This window comes from Lonchura striata, chromosome 6, assembly GCF_046129695.1.
Source record: "Lonchura striata isolate bLonStr1 chromosome 6, bLonStr1.mat, whole genome shotgun sequence".
Taxonomy (NCBI): domain Eukaryota; kingdom Metazoa; phylum Chordata; class Aves; order Passeriformes; family Estrildidae; genus Lonchura; species Lonchura striata.
In genome coordinates this window covers 53,536,226-53,552,695 of record NC_134608.1, presented here as the reverse complement: position 1 = coordinate 53,552,695, position 16,470 = coordinate 53,536,226, and the positions used below count along the sequence as shown (strand labels likewise).

Genomic DNA, 16,470 nt, shown 5'->3' with positions numbered 1-16,470 from the left:
TTTTTGGGATTGTCATGGCTCTTTTCCCACAGAAGGGTTGGAAAGTGGAGTGATGACATTGTGGGGGAGCAAGGTGGCAATGCCAGGGACTGGAGGAGGATGGGATGTAGGGACCTGGCAGGTTTGGGATGGATGAGTTCATTGCTTCCCTGGGCTCCTCTATCTTTCTTTGCTGGGATGAGATGTGGGAGCCTGTTCCATGCGTGCCATGTGGGTGTTGAGCTCCCTTCCTCAGTGGCTTCCCACTAATCCTCACTTGAGAGGGGGAGGGAATGCTGGTGCCGTTGGGATCTCGTGACTATGGAGCAGTATTAGCTTTTAATTAATCACCTAAGCTGGCTTTGGTAAGAGCCTGGCTGCATGGAAGCTCTGGGTGGTGGGACATGCCTTGTCCCTGCCCTGATACCCCTGGATTTGTGCAATTCCCACTGTCCTGGAGCAGAAGAAGGTCCTTGATTTCTGGTGGGCAGCCACATCTCCCCTCCAGCCCTGACACACCTCTTGCGTCACTGGGCTTATCTCGCCCTCCCCAAGGTGACTTCAAGGAAGCAAAGGAATTCTGGAATGGTTTGAGTTGGAAGGACCGTAAAGCTCATCCAGTACTGCCCTCTTGCCTTGGGTAGGGACACCTTCCACTGTCCCAGGTTGCTCCAAGCCCCATCCAACCTGGCCTGGAACACTTCCAGGGATGGGGCAGCCACAACTTCTCTGGGCACCCTGTTCCAGGGCCTCAGCACCCTCACAAAATTGGGAAGCATCAGCATCCTACTGTCTATAGAGGGCTTCTTATCCTTCCTGTAGGGTTCCTGGCCTTCTCTTCCACCACAGAGGAGCTCCTGCTGGGGTTGGAGTTTTCTTGGACAGGCTGAGTCACAAAAATTGGCCAGCTGCTCTTTTTGCTGCTTTGATCATGGATCCCAATGCCAAAACTTGGGATGAAGACAAGTTTCCTGATGGCCTTTGGGGTGGGTGTTTGCCAAAGGCATCCTGTGATTTATAGCCCAGGTTTTTTTTTTGGCTAAGAGGGAGGCAACGGAGCATGGGGAGGATTCCCACCCTCCTGGAGTGCTCATCCCTGGCAGGAGGTTTCCAGAATGTTATGGGATGATGGTGAGGGCTTGAAGAGGAGCCCTGGGAGATGTGTTTGTGGTGAAGTATAGGGAGGAGGCTGTAGCAGAGATCCTTAGGGGTGAGTAAGGGACACACGGATGGCCATCAGTGAGTTCCCATAACTCCGAGGACAAGAGGGTGGAGCTACCACATCCCAGGAACTTCAGGCCAGGATGTGGCTGTCACAGTGGAGGGACAGAAGCCACCCCTGTGCTCCCCTGGGATCTGCAACTCCATACTGGAGGTGCTGGCACAGCTGGAGATCCCGGAGGCTCTGCCTGCTCCATCCTCTCCTCACCTCAGTGCTCACCTGGAAGCATCATGTGTACCTGCTCCATATGGATCCCATGTTCACGTGCAAAGAACATCCTCACCCTGTCCCCCAGGTCCCTGGGCTCTGCCACAGAGATGTCCCAAAAAAGCAAATGGTTACCTGGCATTTTCCCCCGCTCCAGCCATGGTTTCTAAGGCAGAGATCCCTGTATCCACACCCACCCTGTCCGCTTGGCAGAATTCCTAGCTGGATTTATTTCTGCCGATTTGCCTGTCTTGGTATGAAAGGGATTTGCAGAGGGAGAGCTGCAATTGGCCGGGGTGGGCTGGAGCCCCCCGGGCCGGCCTTTGCGGATCAGCAGGTGACCTTTCCCGGGAACCTGGGGGATCCAGGCGGTCAGGAGCTTCTCCTGGGCATTCACGTGGGGTCTTTCAGGATGGTCTTTCACTGGCTTCCTTATCGGAGCAGGGGGAGTTGGGTTTTCTCTTCCTCTTTCTTGGCAGTGCCTTTGGCACTGTGGGCTGGCTCCGGCCCTGGCGGCCTCCGGACTCCCACTTGGGAGAGACAGATAAAGGAAGGATTTTCTGTCAACAAAACCCTGCCCAGTTTCCCTGGAACAGGGCAGGGAGGGGAGGAGGAGCCCTCTGGAGAAAGGACAGGGAAGTCCACCGCCTGCCCATTTAGCAGAGGAGAGGGAGGAAGGTAGGGAGTTGATCCAGGCTGTGGTGGAGAATTCCAGTGTTCTGTAAAGGGTCAAAAGGGAATCATAGAATGTCCTGAGTTGAAAGGGTTCCCAAAGGATCTGGTTCCCACCATGTGTCTGTGTCCCCGCCCTGGCTTGTCCCATGTGCCCTGTCTCTGGGGATGAGGCTTTACACTGGGATGCAGTGGGTATGGACAGCTGGCAATCCCCAGGGATCTGCTGATCTAGTGAGTCATCCCTGCCCATGGTGGGGGCTTGGAATGAGATGATCTTTAAGGTCCCTTCCAACCTATTCCATTACTCCATATAGCTCAGATCAGTTCCTTGACTGTGTAAGGGTCTGGTGGTGTTTCCAAGGCCCTTTCCTGTCCTTCTCCTGGCTCATGTCTCCACCTTCTTTCCCCTCCAGGCCATGACATTAATGGAGCTCTGGAACCATCCAACATCGACACCAGCATCCTGGAAGAGTACATCAGCAAGGAAGACTCTCCAGAGATGTAAGTGTTGCCCTTGCTCTGCAGCAGGAATGGTGGTCCTTGTGGTTTTCCATGGAGATATCACAGAATCCTGGGATGGTTTGGGTGGGAAGGAACCTTTGGGTCAGAAGGAACCTTGAAGCCCATCCAGTTCTACCCCTGCCATGGGTAGGACACCTTCCACTATTCCAGCTTACTCCAACCCCTGCCCAGCCTGTCCTGGAACACTTTCAGGGATGAGACAGCCACAGCTTCTCTGGAAACCTGTTGAGCAGTTTGCAACCCTGAAATTTGAGGAATCATTTAGGAACCATCTCTGTCCCTCCAGAGTCTTCCTGGATTTCTCTTTGCTCCTTTGTAATTTCCAGCTCTTCGTCCTGTCTCTTCCGGGCTTCTTACCTTCAAGTTTTCCCAGTCTTTTTTTTTCCCCTCTCTTTAGCCCCTCCAAGGGCACCATAAACACTTCTCCTTGATCTGAGCACTGGAATCTCAGATTAAATTCCCAGGACTACATGAATTTGGAAAAGGGATGGATCTCCCAGCTTTGGGAAGGAGGATGGAGTAGACCTGGAGAGCACCAAGAGAACTGGGAGCCGGGTGGGGATCTTTGGCATAGCTGGCCTGTAAAACTGGAGCACAGTGAGCAGATCCTGCTGGCTACACATTCATTGAGGTTGCTGTCTTGGGCACTTCAGAATGTCCTGGGTGGATTTTGGACTCTTCCATCACTCCCACTGACCTGTTGCCCTGATATTGTCCCATTTTCTCCCTCAGCTGCTTCCCTGAGATCCCTGCTCCCGCCAGCTACACACACCCCCAGCCCTCCAGCTCGGCCGGCATCCCCGCGCCTCCCGCCAGTTCCATCAGCAGCGTGAGCAATCCCTCTCCCAGTGCTCCCCTCCACCTCCCTCCCGCTGGCAGCCAGCTCCCCATCCGCCATGGTCCTCTCTTGGCCAATCCCTGCGGAGCCGCCTACGGAGCTCACCTCAACTGCAACAACAACAATGGGATGGTGGTGCCCAAGGGCTTCCTGGGTGGCCACTGCCTGAACAACGTGGTCCCTCCAATCAAATCAGAGCCCAAGGCCTCCTACGCACCTGGGTAAGTGGGACTGGGATGGTGGGATAAGGGTGGGTGCCGCCATGGAAGCTCCTCCAGGCTGGTGGCACCTGGAGGGTCCCACAGAGCTGTGGCATGTGGCAACATGGCTCTGTGGTAAGTCCTTGGTTTTGGATGAGTGGAGCTCCTGAAGCTTGCCAAGAGATTTTTTGGGACCATCCCCCGTGCCATCGTAGAGTACTGGATACCTCTGCTGGACATCTGCAGGTGGGAGAACATTGGAGCATTTTTAAGGAGGAAGAGACACAGAATAAACTGGAGCAAGACAAAATTCAGTCTTTGGGATGGAATTAAGTCTCCGGGGTGTTGCCATGACTATCCCAGAGGATATTCACTGCACTGGGCAGGGAGATGTTCTTCTCACGGCCTGATGTTGTAGATGCTCCTCTCCAGAGATGGAGAAGATGGATCTGAGCTGGATGTGTCCTTTTCAACAAGCTCTGGGAAGAGTTTTAAGGGCAGGTTTTAAGATTGCTGATGGACCCAGCTGGAGAGTTATTCCCAAGAGGAGAAAGGATGTGGTTCCTGCTTTCTGGGATGGAAGGAATGGAGCAGTAACAACCCAAGGTGCTGTGCTGTGCTCCAGCCTGGATATTTAGGTGGTGGTGGCTCTGAACAGCCTTCTCCCATGGGATTATGGATGTAAGGACAGTGAGCCTAGGATGGCTCCAGGACTGGCTCTTCTCCCTCTGCCTTGTGCCATCTAGTGTTGCCAGCAAGCACAATGTGGGAATTCCCAAATTTGGGAACACTCAGGCAATGACTTTTACCCTTTGGATGAACTTGGAAAGAGATCCCAGAAAGTTAAAAGAAAAAAATCTTCCTTTCTTTTATTCCCAGACCAGGGGGTTTCCCCTTGCAGTGATCCCAGAAGGATACCTGGAGCTTAGGGAGAATCAAAAGCATGAAGTAATGCCTTATTATGTCCTTTTCTTCTGGATGCATCTGGAATTCTGCAGAATGTCATGAGTAGGGACCACACCTTGCTGTCAGAAGTGGAGACCTCATTTGGATGTAGCTGAACTGGATCAGCTTTGATGGCAGCATTCCCTCAGCATTCCAGAATGACTCTTCCCCCTTGTGCCAGGCTTTTTCCGGTGGAGAATCATGGAATATCCTGGAAGGGACACACAAAGATAATGGAGTTCACTCCTTGGCCCAAGCATCCCATCATATGTTCAGGGACAATGTGGTGGATACCAACAAACCCTTCCCTTGGACTGGCACAGCCACACCACCTCCCAGTGGGAATTCTGCAATGTCGTCCTTTTCCAGCCTCCTGGATTCCTTGAATTGTGCTGTTCCCTTTTTTTACTGGCCAAGACTTGGCTTGCTGGTGCATAAAGCCTGATAAATCCATAGGAAATACAGTATGAATTCAGGTCCTGCATGGCAAGGAGCCTGGAAATAAGGCTGGGAATAGATGCTCCAGCCAGGCATGGGAAGGGAATGGTGGAAAGGTGCTCCAAGGGAAGGTGGAGGATGAGGGAAGTGTGGTGAGAGATTTTTTGGGATCAACCTACCTCATCCCTCTCCAGCCCCTGCTGTGTGCAACTTCCCATGGAGAATCCAATTAGTGGGCCTTGGGCTTCTCTGGTCCAGGAAGATCCTGTATCCTGGCTCCCAGCTGGAATTGGTGCTGTCAGGAGCAGAGTTGGTGCAGTGTGTCCTGTGCTTTTCCTCCCTTTCCCAGAATTCATTTACTTTTCAGCTGGGATTTGTCTGGTATTATTTCACATGCATAAAGCTGATGGGGTAGGATGGGTGAATGGAAAAGAATTCCCATGGAAAATGGGAATGTGCCATGGTCTCCCTCCCTGTCCCTGCTGTGCCACCACACGTGACCTGGTCCTGCCATTCCTAGCTATGGATGTGCTGGAAAAGGCAGCTGGGAGCTCCCACTTTCTTTTGGATTGCATTTCACAGTCAGGGCCAAATCCTGCTCCTGGTGATGTTGGAATATATCCAGAGGGATACAGCAGGAACTGTGGTGGTGGTCAGGTTTGTTCAGGCAAAATCCACCCATGGGCTTCTCAAATCCCCTAGAGCCTCCCATTTCATAGGATCATGGAAATGTTTGGATGTGAAGGGACCATAAAGTTCATCCAATCCCAGCACTTGCCATGGATAGGGACACCTTCCACTATCCCAGGTTGGTCCAAGTCTGTTCCAACCTGGCCTGGAACAGCTTCCTGGAATGGGGAGAGAGCTCTGTGCATTCCACTTGATCACTGACATTTCCATGGGAAGCACACCTTTCCCTGGGAAGCAGATAAATCTGTTTCGCTTCTTTTCCCTGGAATTCTCACTGTCAGCTCAAGAAAATGTCCCTATTCCCGAGCTCCAGTAGAAACAGTGACAGTGATGGCAATCCCAGCTGGACACACTCAGGGTGTCCAGGATCTGCTGCAGGTGCACCTGGGATTCCCCTGCCAGATCCTGGAGGGTGCTTGAATTCACTTGGACCTCTTGGTTGTGCTGGAAGCTGGATTAAAATGACTTTCCCTTCTCTTTTCCCATTGCTTCACAGCACTTTGCCAGACTCTCCCCCAGATTCCGGATCGGAAGCCTACTCCCCTCAGCAGGTGAATGGTAAGTGCTTCAAAAAGGGAGAAGCGGGGGAAAGAAAACCCCTAATCCAAATCCCAAATCCAGCATCCACCCCCTTTTATTCCGTGAAAGTGGTTGGCTCTGCAATCTTTATCAGCCAGGAGAAAACAGGCGGCTGCACTACGTGGGGAGATTATCAGTTAGTAAATATCCCTCAGCTTTCGCCCATTGTTCCGCTCCCGGCTGTGGAAAAGGGGAGAGGGACTGCCACAGAAGCAGAGCTGGGAGTCCACGGGCACCGAATCTGTGGTGGGAATCCAGACTCCACGGACACCGAATCTGCGGTGGGAATCCGTGGGCGTGGGGAGATCGTGGCAGGGTGGGATGTGGAGCCCACCATCCCCCCCATCCTGCCCTCTGTCTCGGGAACACGGAGCGGGAGCGCGTCCCTGACATGGAACCTGGCTCTCAGAAGCAGCCATGAACCTGCCATTCTCCAGTAAGTTCCTTCCCAGCCTTTCCTTCCCCTTCAGCTGATCACTGAAATGGCACAGGGAGCTGAGACCCCCTCCAGGGCTGTAAGGTACTCTTGGCTTCTCCCAGGAAAGCCACCGAGGGTTGTTTGGTCCCTCTGGTGACCTTCACTGTTCTAGCATGGAAAAACTCCTTGGGAAGGAAGGAGGGAAGGTTGTCCTGGTCTCCCTTCCCCCTCAGCAGGAGCACCCTCTTCCCCAGGCTCCAGCCCAGTCCCCACCGGGAACAGCGCCTGCTCCTCTTTTTTTTTTTTTTTTTTTTTTTATGGAAGAGGTCAAGAGTTCTGTTTATCTTGCTAAAAAAAAATCCTTGGAATTCCTCCTGGCCCTTCCTTAAATATAACAAAGAGGCCAGGTTGCTTACTATGGGGAGAGCAGCTTTGGAGTGCTCAGAGCTCAGTTGGGAAGGAGAGGAGGCTCTGGAGGGCACCCACAAGGCTGGGAATCACATTCCTGGAGATGATTTTCCCTGGGTTTGGGAATGCCTTGGGCAAGTACATCACTTGCCTGTCCTTGGCTGGGCTGTCCCTGAGGCAGCTCCTGGAGGAAGGCTGTACCAGAATTGAGCCTGAAAGGAGAAATCTGGTTCAATGTGTGTGGAAAAGGCACTGAGAGGTCCCAGTGGGAAGCAGAATACCTTAGAGAGAGCAGGATGGGTGAAAGCAGCCCTGCCCTGGCAGCCTTCAGCCAGAGGGCCCAGTGCAAACACATTCCAATTTTCCAAACCTTCTGACGGGAGTTTTCCCATTCTCCATCAAGCGCTTTGGCCTTATTACTCAACCCCTGCTTGGGTGTTCTGAGGCCAAAGTCCATCCAGCTCAGCCTGGAAAGATCCAACAGGTCCTTCCCTGCCGTCCCTCTCAATGTTCCCAGAGGTTGTGCCTGACTTGGCCAGTCCCTGGATACGTTTTCCAGCCAGTTTTCCACATTGGAGCATGAAGAAGTTTTGGCTTGCATTTAAAACAAAGTCTCTTTCTCTTCCTACCCCCACAGTTTTCTCATATCCCAGTATATCTCAGTCCCTTATGCCTGCTGGGATTGTGGTGTTCTGTAGGGACACCTGAAGGCACAGGTTGATGCAAATATCAGGGAAAGGCTGGAAAAATAGGTGGACTTTGTTCTGGTGAAGAAAAAGGAGGCTGGAGGCTGGAGAGGGACTTTGGACAAGGGCATGGAATGTCAGGACAGGGGAAAATGGCTTCCTACTACCGGAGGGTCATCAGGAAGGAATTCTTCCCTGTGAGGCACTGGAATGGATTTCCCAGAGAAGCTGTAGCTGCCTCATCCCTGGAAGTGTTCCAGGCCAGGTTGGACAGGGCTTGGAGCAACCTGGGAAAGTGGAAGGTGTCCCTGCCCATGGAAGGGAGTGGATCTGGAATGTTGAGGTGTTGAGAAGCAGGGCAGGAAGGGACATGGATTTGCATTTCCCTCCACAACCAAAACATTTCTGTTGATGCTGGTGTAGTCAAATCCACCCTAATTATAGAATGGCTTTAGTATCCCATTCCAAATGGAGGAGGAGAAAGGTAGAGTCATATTTGAATGTCCCTTTTTATTTATTTAAATTCAGGGGTCAAAGTCTCCTCCTGGTTTCAGTTAAAATGTTTAAAGTGCCCCCTCAGAAATCCTTCCTGGAAGTGCTGGCGATGTTCAGGTAATTCCATTGACTCTTCTCCCTCATTGTCCCATGGAATGATAAAATTTTGGAATGGTTTGGGTGGAAAAGGGCCTTAAGGCTCATCCCATTCCAACCCCCTGCCATGAACAGGGACACTTTCCCTAGCCCAGGTTGTTCCTAGCCTCTTCCAGCCTGAGAATTCAAGATAACTGGGTCAGTTCTACACCTGGGATCAGGATACTCCTAACTTTGGTTTTCTCCCTTTCCAGATCCTCACCTCCTCCGGACCATGACTCCTGAAAATATGTGTCACATGACTCCCCCTTCTCGCCTGGAGCACCCTCCTCCTCCGCCACCTCCTCCACCCCCTCACCTCCAGGGTCCCCCCCCGCCACCCCCACCACCCCCTCACCCCCTCCAGCCACAGCACAATTCCCACTTTCCTGGCCTGCAGCGGGATATGTTCCTGAAGGCCGAGCCCCTGATGCCTCCGTACAGCGTCGGGCCGGGAATGGCACCTGCCGAGCTCCACCATGCCCAGCAATCCCAGATGCTGCACCAGCTCCTCCAGCAGCATGGAGCAGAGTAAGGCTTGGGAATGGTGGGGTGAGGGAATGGGAGCTGGAGGTGTGTGGATTGCCTGAAGTGTGGGGTTTGCTGGTAGAACAAACAAGGGAAATCTGTGGAAGGTTCCCTGCCTCTGACAAGGGGTTGGAACCAGATGACTTGAAGGTGTCTTCCAACCCAAACCATTCTGGAATTCTGTGGAATTAAAGATGTGGCTCAGCACATGAGTAGTGACCCAGACTCAGCAGTGTGGGATTAGGTGGGACAGCGCTGTGGGAGTGTTGCGTTTTCCATGTGAGATCCTGCTTGTCCTCGTCACGGGTTGTGGATTGTTACCTCCCAACAGCCTCCCGGTGCATCCCGCCAAGAAGCGGAAACACTCCGAGTCCCCCCCCAACACCCTCAATGCCCAGATGCTCAACGGGCTGATCAAGCAGGAGCCAGGAATGGGATCGGTGCCACTCAATCCCGATCGCGTCCAGACGCCTCCCTGGCACCAGCCGGGCGCGCTCTCTCCAGGTACCCCCGTTATCCCCTGAATTCCAGCCCCTCTCCCGCTGGGCCAAGGGCGTGGGAGGAGGAAAGATGGTTACCAGAGGTTGCCAAACTGTGGGATTCACCCTGGATCTGGTGCTGTCCTGGCAGTCAGGAGGGAAGATTCAGGCAGTGCCAGTCACTTTCTTGGGCTCCCACCCCTCTGGGTTACTCATCCCAGTGAGTAAATTCAGGATTTAATCCATTTTAACTGTTCCGCACAGGCCTGATTCAGGATAACGACAGCTTGAATGGCTCCTACCTGGATCCCAACTTCCAGTCCATCAAGTGGCAGCCACACCAGCAAAACAAGTGGGCAACTCTGTATGATGCCAACTATAAGGAGCTGTGAGTAATTCCTTCACCACTGTAGAAAATGGGATTCACATTTCTTGTGCAAGTGGCAAACCACTAGAGTTGGGAGCATCCCACTTGAAATGGGGGATAAGGATCTTCCTGGGCTGAGCTTTGTGGTGGAGGTAATAGTCCCCATTGCCCCATTCCTACTGGGAATGTTACTCCTCCACACTTATTATGGATAATTAAGGAATAGCAGAAGGCTATTTCAGCAGCTTTGGTGCCAATTCCACAGCCACTCAGACCTTGCTCACCATGCAGGGCTTTATTGGCAAATCCCACCTTGTCCTGAGGAAAGTTGGGGTGAGCAGCACCTTTTCCTGCTCTGTAGGTTTACCAGGATCCTGGATTTTAAATTTAGGATTGAGAATTCATAGTGTGGGTGGCTGGAGGTCATCCAGAGCTACTTCAGGGCAGCTTGAGTAGTGTGGAAAGGAGCTGGAGGAAGAGGCTGGGGGGGACAGAGGAGGAAGGAAAGAGAGGGAAGGGGTTTAGGAAATCTAGGAAGTGGCAGACAGGCCAGAAAGGAAGGCTTGGATGACCAAGATAGGGAATAAAGAAGTGGGAAGGTGGGTTGGGAATTGAGGCAGCAGAGGATGGAGGCAGCACACTAGGAAGGAGGAGTGCTCAGGAGGAAACCACTCTGGATCCTCCCTGCATTCCTGGGAGGTGACAAAGAGCTGGCAAGCAGTGGGATGGCTTCCAGAAACCTCTCAGGGACCCTCTGTTCCCTCCCAATTCCCTCCCTTCTCTTTCCACACAGCCAGCTGGGGTCCTGTGGGGGACATGGAGCAGGGAATGCTCTGGTACCTGTGGATAACCCAGGACTATGATCACACTTTGGGAATGGGAGCCAAGGACTCCAAGGATGGGGACAGAGTCCCACTTTTCCCATACAAATCTGCTCATCCAGTCTTTATCTCATCTTTCATGGTAGTGCTGGGGCAGGGAATTCTCTATTGGAGCTAGTTGCCTCTTTTGGACTCTGTGGCTGTTTTCCCACCCCAGAGCAGGAGAGGGATAATTTGGGAAGACAATTCCTTCTGGTTTACCAAGCCATTTCCATAAAAGAACATCAGCAGCTCAAAAGCCATCCTGCACCTTTCCCTGCTCTCCACCACCAGTTTACTCCCTCTGGATGATGGGATGATCTCCCATGGATCCTGCCCTCAAATCTCTCTTCCATGTGCAGGAATTTCACTGCCACCTCCTCTGTCTGGACATGTCACCTCTTGTTGTTTGGTTTTCCTGCCTCCCTTTTCCTTCTTGCCACTTCCCGCTCTGGGAAAATGATTTTCCATCCCAAACACATCACAGCCTATCCTGTGCCATTTCCAGACATTTCTATCCCAGTTCCAGAGATTTTTCATGCTGTCCCCAGCTGGATTGGCAGAGACAAACTCCATGATATATTCTGCTGGACAAAGTGGAGTTGCTGGAGAACATCTACAAAACCAGCCATGCCCTTTGGATCTTGGGATCATTTCCCTAACTCCTGCTTTCAGGATTTAGGGTAAAAGCCAGAGCAAACTCACTCTTGGGGCATTGAGGTTGTCATCCTGTTGTGTAAGGAATAAATTCCATTGAGGTGACTCCATGGGGATTTGAGGAAGCCACGTGGGCTTTGTTGTGGTGCTGGATTTGAGCAGAATTAAGGGCTAAAGGTTGATTAATTAATTTTTACCTCCACGTTACCTCAGGGGGACTCTTCCTGCTCCTGTCCAAGCTGGACCTACATCTCTTTTTAAATGGAATATCCCTTCATTCTCCTGGTGCAGCACTTTCCTGGGATAATCTATGAGAAACACACAAAAAAGCTCCATCTTTCCTTGCTCCTATAATAGCATTTTTTAGGTTGGTTAATTCAAATTTGGCAGGTGGGAATTGTCTTTTTCCTTTCTGCTTTTGGATGTCCTCAGCAAAAGAGCAGCATCCACATGTAGGTTCATAGTTATTCCCCCAGTTTAGCTTCCAAGGAGCAGCCATTCCCAGTCTGGTTTCTGCTGGAAGTTGTCTCTAGTCTCAATATGCTCCCTGTGATCCACGTGCCCAAAACCTTTTCACAGCCTCAGGAATGTGAATCATCTGAATTATCTGATTTTTCCTGCTCTTGATCCTAAGAAAAGAGTCCAGAGAGGAGGTGAAGGAGGGAGAGCATGGGAAGCTGTCCAGGTTCTTACCAGATTCTTGGGAGCGATTACAGGAGGAAAAGTACAATTAATGCTATTCCATGTTTTCCTCCCTTTGCACACAAAAAATTAGGTTCCATAAGGGGATGGGGTAGGGATTAGGTTCCATTCCAGGCCCATGTCTCAGGTTTTGCCAAGGAATCTGTGTTGTTGAATGAGACAGAAATCCCTGGATTAATTTTATGGATAATATACAATGTTTTTGGCCTTTTGCTCTGATTTTGTGGTTTCAAGCTCAGTGAACATTGCCAGGGATGAGCTGGCTTCCAGCAGCGGAGCCAAAGAGGCCTGGAACCGGGCAATTCCCTAATTTACTCCTGGGAGAAGGAGCCATTCATCTCCTTGACAGCGGGCTCCGATAAATTCCAGCTCCCTCCTCCTTCTCCCAGTTTGAGGGAAGGCAGCTGGGAATAGTGCAGCCCTTCACATGGAAACATCTCCATGCTGAGGCCAGAGCCTTGGAACAGGGAGCTGGGAAAATGGGAAGGTGCTGTTCTTTTCCCATCCAGCAAACTGGTGCTCTCTGGGGTTTTGGGGTTGCACCCCTTGACTGGTATAAGTGTCCAGATAAACAGCTCCAAACTTGGCTGTCCTGCCATACCAAGAGAGTGGAGACCAGTGGGATGTGGTCCAGACCTGCTGGATGTGTTTTGGGGTATGCGATATGGGGGGCTGGTGGTGGATCATGGATGTATCCCGGGAAGCTGAAGGGAATATGTAGTATGGACACACAGGTGGGATTGTGTGGGAGAGATGATAGTGTTCTGCTGCCCAGCTGGAGTTTGTATCCTGGAAGCAAAAGAAATCAGGGAATGCATGGAATTAGGGAATGTCTTTGGATTAGGGGTCTCCCAGTATTATGTCTTAGGAGCGATTTAGATATGGGAAACCTGGACAGACGGAAGGAAGGAATGGGGGAACATGGGCATCCCTCTGCCATCCTGCTCTTGGCCAAGTCCCAGTACAATTCTCTGTGGGGAGTTTGTTACCCCTTACCTTCACTGGGATTGGGAAAAACCTCCTCTGATCCTGCCCTTCTGTCCTGCTTAATCCACCCTTGTCAGTGGGGATGTTTGGGATCAAATAATCCATTTGACCCCAGACCTTTTATTCCTGACAGTTTGCCCTTTGGCCTCTGACCTGTCCCTGGAAAAGCCAGCATGGAAAGCAGCTTCTTCCCTCTGATCAGTCCCAGTGCAGGGATCCCAAATTGGGGGATGCACCAGCCACAGCCACTGGGACAATGGGAAAATCAGGGAAAATGAACTTCTGAAAGGGGATTGTGGAAGACATGGAATTTCCAGAAGGCAGAGGAGAGGGGCCTGCCTTTCTCCCCTCTGTCAGCACACATTTAGCAGCCATCAGTTTTCTGATTTGGGAAGCATCCATGGTTTGAAAGCTCAGACAGACCCTCTCTCTCCTTGGCTTTGCCAGTTAAAAGACAGTGGGAAGAGTGGTGAGCGTTCAGGAGCCATAAAAACAGCCAGAAATGGTCACTTGGATCCCCTTGGGATGAAGTTGCTTGGGTCAACTTCAGCTGCATGTCTCAGTCGGGAATATCCCAATGGAGAATCCAGGGGTGAGGCTGGGAGGAGGTTGGGGAATTCCTCTCGTGCCTCTGGGCTAAGGTAGTGCTCTGCTCCCACCACCTGGTTTGTGTCTGGAGCAGGGCACAGCATTCCCGACTCCCTGGGGCATAAGGAGTGAGTAGTTCCTCGTGGCTATCCCAGAATTACTCATGGCAACCTGGAATCACCCCCAGCTCTCATCCTCATTAACTCCTCAGGTGACAGCAGGGGGAGAATGGTTTTATTCCAGAAAAAAAGGAGGGATACTGGTGAAGAATTCCTATCTCCTGCTTCCTGGAGTCCTCCCGAGTTCTGCCACATTTCTTACTGCCAGTCTGTCCGCCTCCCCTCCCATTGCTCCAGTCCTTCTGGAGGTGGAAGTCAGAAGTGGTTTGGTTTTGAGGGAAAAGTACTCCATAATTTTTAAGCCTGAGATCCAAGGCTGGGCTGAGCTCCCCCTTTATCTCATCCCTTGTTCCTTAATTAAAAACAATGGGATTTGGGTATTCTGTGGGATGAGAGGCAGCTCCTTCCCCCCCTTCCGAGGGCCCACCAGCCCAGGACTGGGCTTTATGGATAGTGAGGAAACGGGACTCACTGCAAAGGCCACATATTTCCCTGATTCCCATGGAAACCAGCCCATTAAGGAGATGTAGATTAAACCTTTCCAGCTGGTGTGTGTTTATGGAGCAGCCATGGAACCCTCCTCCTCCCTCCCACTCCTCCTCCTCCAGATCTGTCCACTGGGAGAGCTGGAAGCTTTTCTGGCACAGCCAGAGCAGGTGGTTTTGATTTCAGCAGGAATTTGGGATACAAGGGTACAGCTGGTAGAAGGTAACATTGGGAATGCCACAAGGTGTGGGTCAGTCTGAGCTGCTGCTCCCAGTGAGGCAGGTTTTGGACAGACTTTGGAACTTGGGATCTCCATATTCATTCCCAGTTGATTGGGAAGAGCTGTAGAATGATGGGGTTGGAAGGGACCTTATAGATCATCCAGTGATGATCCATGGGCACAGACACCTTCCGCTAGCCCAGGTTGCTCCAAGCCTCATTCAGCCTGGCATGGAACGCTTCCAGGGATGGGATATCCACAGTTTCTGTGGGAAATTCCTGTTCTCACCTGCTCCCTCTTCCCAGCCCAATGCTCACATACCGTGTGGATGCCGACAAGGGCTTCAACTTCTCGGTGGGAGACGATGCCTTTGTGTGCCAGAAGAAGAACCACTTCCAGGTCACCGTGTACATCGGAATGCTCGGCGATCCCAAGTACGTGAAGACCCCCGAGGGCCTGAAACCCTTGGAATGCTTCTACCTGAAGCTGCATGGAGTGAAGGTAAGCAGGGGCTGAGGGACCATGGTGAATCCAGGTGGGAAAAGAGGGGTTGGGAGGTGGCTGGGAGCAGGTAACAGCACCTCTTCATGTGGTAGGGGAATGTGTGGAATTGCACAATCATGGAATTGGATAGGTTGGAAAAGCCCTCTAGGATCATGGAGTCCAACCCTTCCCCCAGCACTGCCAAGGCCACCACTAATCCATGTCCCCAAGTGCCATGTCCACATAGCTTTAAATCCCTCTAGGAATGGTGACTCTCACTGCCCCTGGACAGCTTGTTTCAATGTCTGACCACCCTTTCCATGAAGGAGTTTTCCCTGATACCCAATCTAAACATCCCCTGAAGCCATTGAAATACATGTCCTAAGATGGGCTCAGTCTGGCTATCTTCAGGATTGCTTCCTACTCACCTTTGACTCTGGAGTGATAAAGGCACTTCAGGAAGATGCTTCCGCCCTCAACTTTTTTGACACTTGGACAATGCCCACACTCAGGCTGGGTGTTCAGAGTCAGATGTACCCTGTCATGGAAGGGTGGGCAGAGAGTTGGGAAAGAGGAGGTGGAAGGGGGAAGGTCTCTGTGATCTGTGCCTCATTCCCAAATCCTTCTCTTCAGCTCGAGGCCTTGAACCAGTCCATCAACATCGAGCAGTCGCAGTCGGACCGCAGCAAACGGCCCTTCAACCCCGTCACGTGAGTATGTCCTTGTGGGAATGAGCATCCTGTGCTTCCAGGGAATAAGCAACAGCAAGAGAATGTGGGGAAGTGGTGGAGCTGGAGGTCTCTCACTCTACTGTGTGAGTGTCACACTCTCCAGTTTTCTCCTATTTTCTTCTCTGTATTCCGAACCCTGCTCTGTGCCCAGGTCATAGACTGGTGGAGCAGGCCAAGAGATGGCCATTCCCAAAAAAGCTCTCCTCTCCAGGTTGTGGCTCCAGCCTCTCCATACCTGGTTCTTCAGTGCATGAAGTATGTGTGGCAGGCCCCAAGATTGGACCAGTGTCCAGTTGGGAATGAGGGAAGAGTGTTGTTGGGTTCAAGGCCTCCACGTGCAGGAAAGCTGTATACTTCCCACCTAAGGAAGGAAGAGATAGGGGAGGAGTGGGAAAAGATAGGCACCATTCCCAGATAGCCGCCATCCTCACTCATTCCTTTGTTTTCCTTTCCTTCCAGGGTGAACCTCCCCCCAGAGCAGGTCACCAAGGTCACTGTGGGGCGGCTGCACTTCAGTGAGACCACAGCCAACAACATGAGGAAAAAAGGCAAACCCAACCCAGACCAGAGGTGAGGGAGCACACAGGAACCTCCTCCAGAGCATCCTGAGAATCCTATGGATCTGCCTGTCCCTGGGTTGGGCAGAGTGCCCTGAGTGCGATGTGGGAATAGGGCTTGGATTGTGGACACCAGAAGGGTGTCTCTGCCCTGGGAGGGGTTGGGGACACCCAGCACAAGGAGAGGGGGTGCTGCAAGCCCATCATGGTGCCCAGTGCTCTAGAAGGGTTGGAGATCCAGCTCTTCCCAGCACAGGATGTGTCCCTGA

The 16,470-nt window shown here is 51.9% G+C and overlaps 1 protein-coding gene across 7 annotated transcripts in view; it reads left to right on the top strand.

Annotated features, from left to right (window-relative positions):
- The window catches only part of MYRF (myelin regulatory factor), a 56,997-nt gene that overhangs the window by 28,043 nt on the left and 12,484 nt on the right, over nt 1–16,470 (top strand). For all 7 annotated transcript variants that reach the window (XM_031505112.2, XM_077784318.1, XM_021555971.2 and 4 more), the window contains exons 2-10: nt 2,497–2,584; nt 3,338–3,664; nt 6,213–6,274; nt 8,653–8,968; nt 9,297–9,469; nt 9,709–9,832; nt 14,736–14,931; nt 15,547–15,623; nt 16,104–16,214. In XM_031505112.2, coding sequence (XP_031360972.2) covers nt 2,497–2,584; nt 3,338–3,664; nt 6,213–6,274; nt 8,653–8,968; nt 9,297–9,469; nt 9,709–9,832; nt 14,736–14,931; nt 15,547–15,623; nt 16,104–16,214 — 1,474 coding nt within the window. The remainder of the gene's footprint in view (nt 1–2,496; nt 2,585–3,337; nt 3,665–6,212; nt 6,275–8,652; nt 8,969–9,296; nt 9,470–9,708; nt 9,833–14,735; nt 14,932–15,546; nt 15,624–16,103; nt 16,215–16,470) is intronic.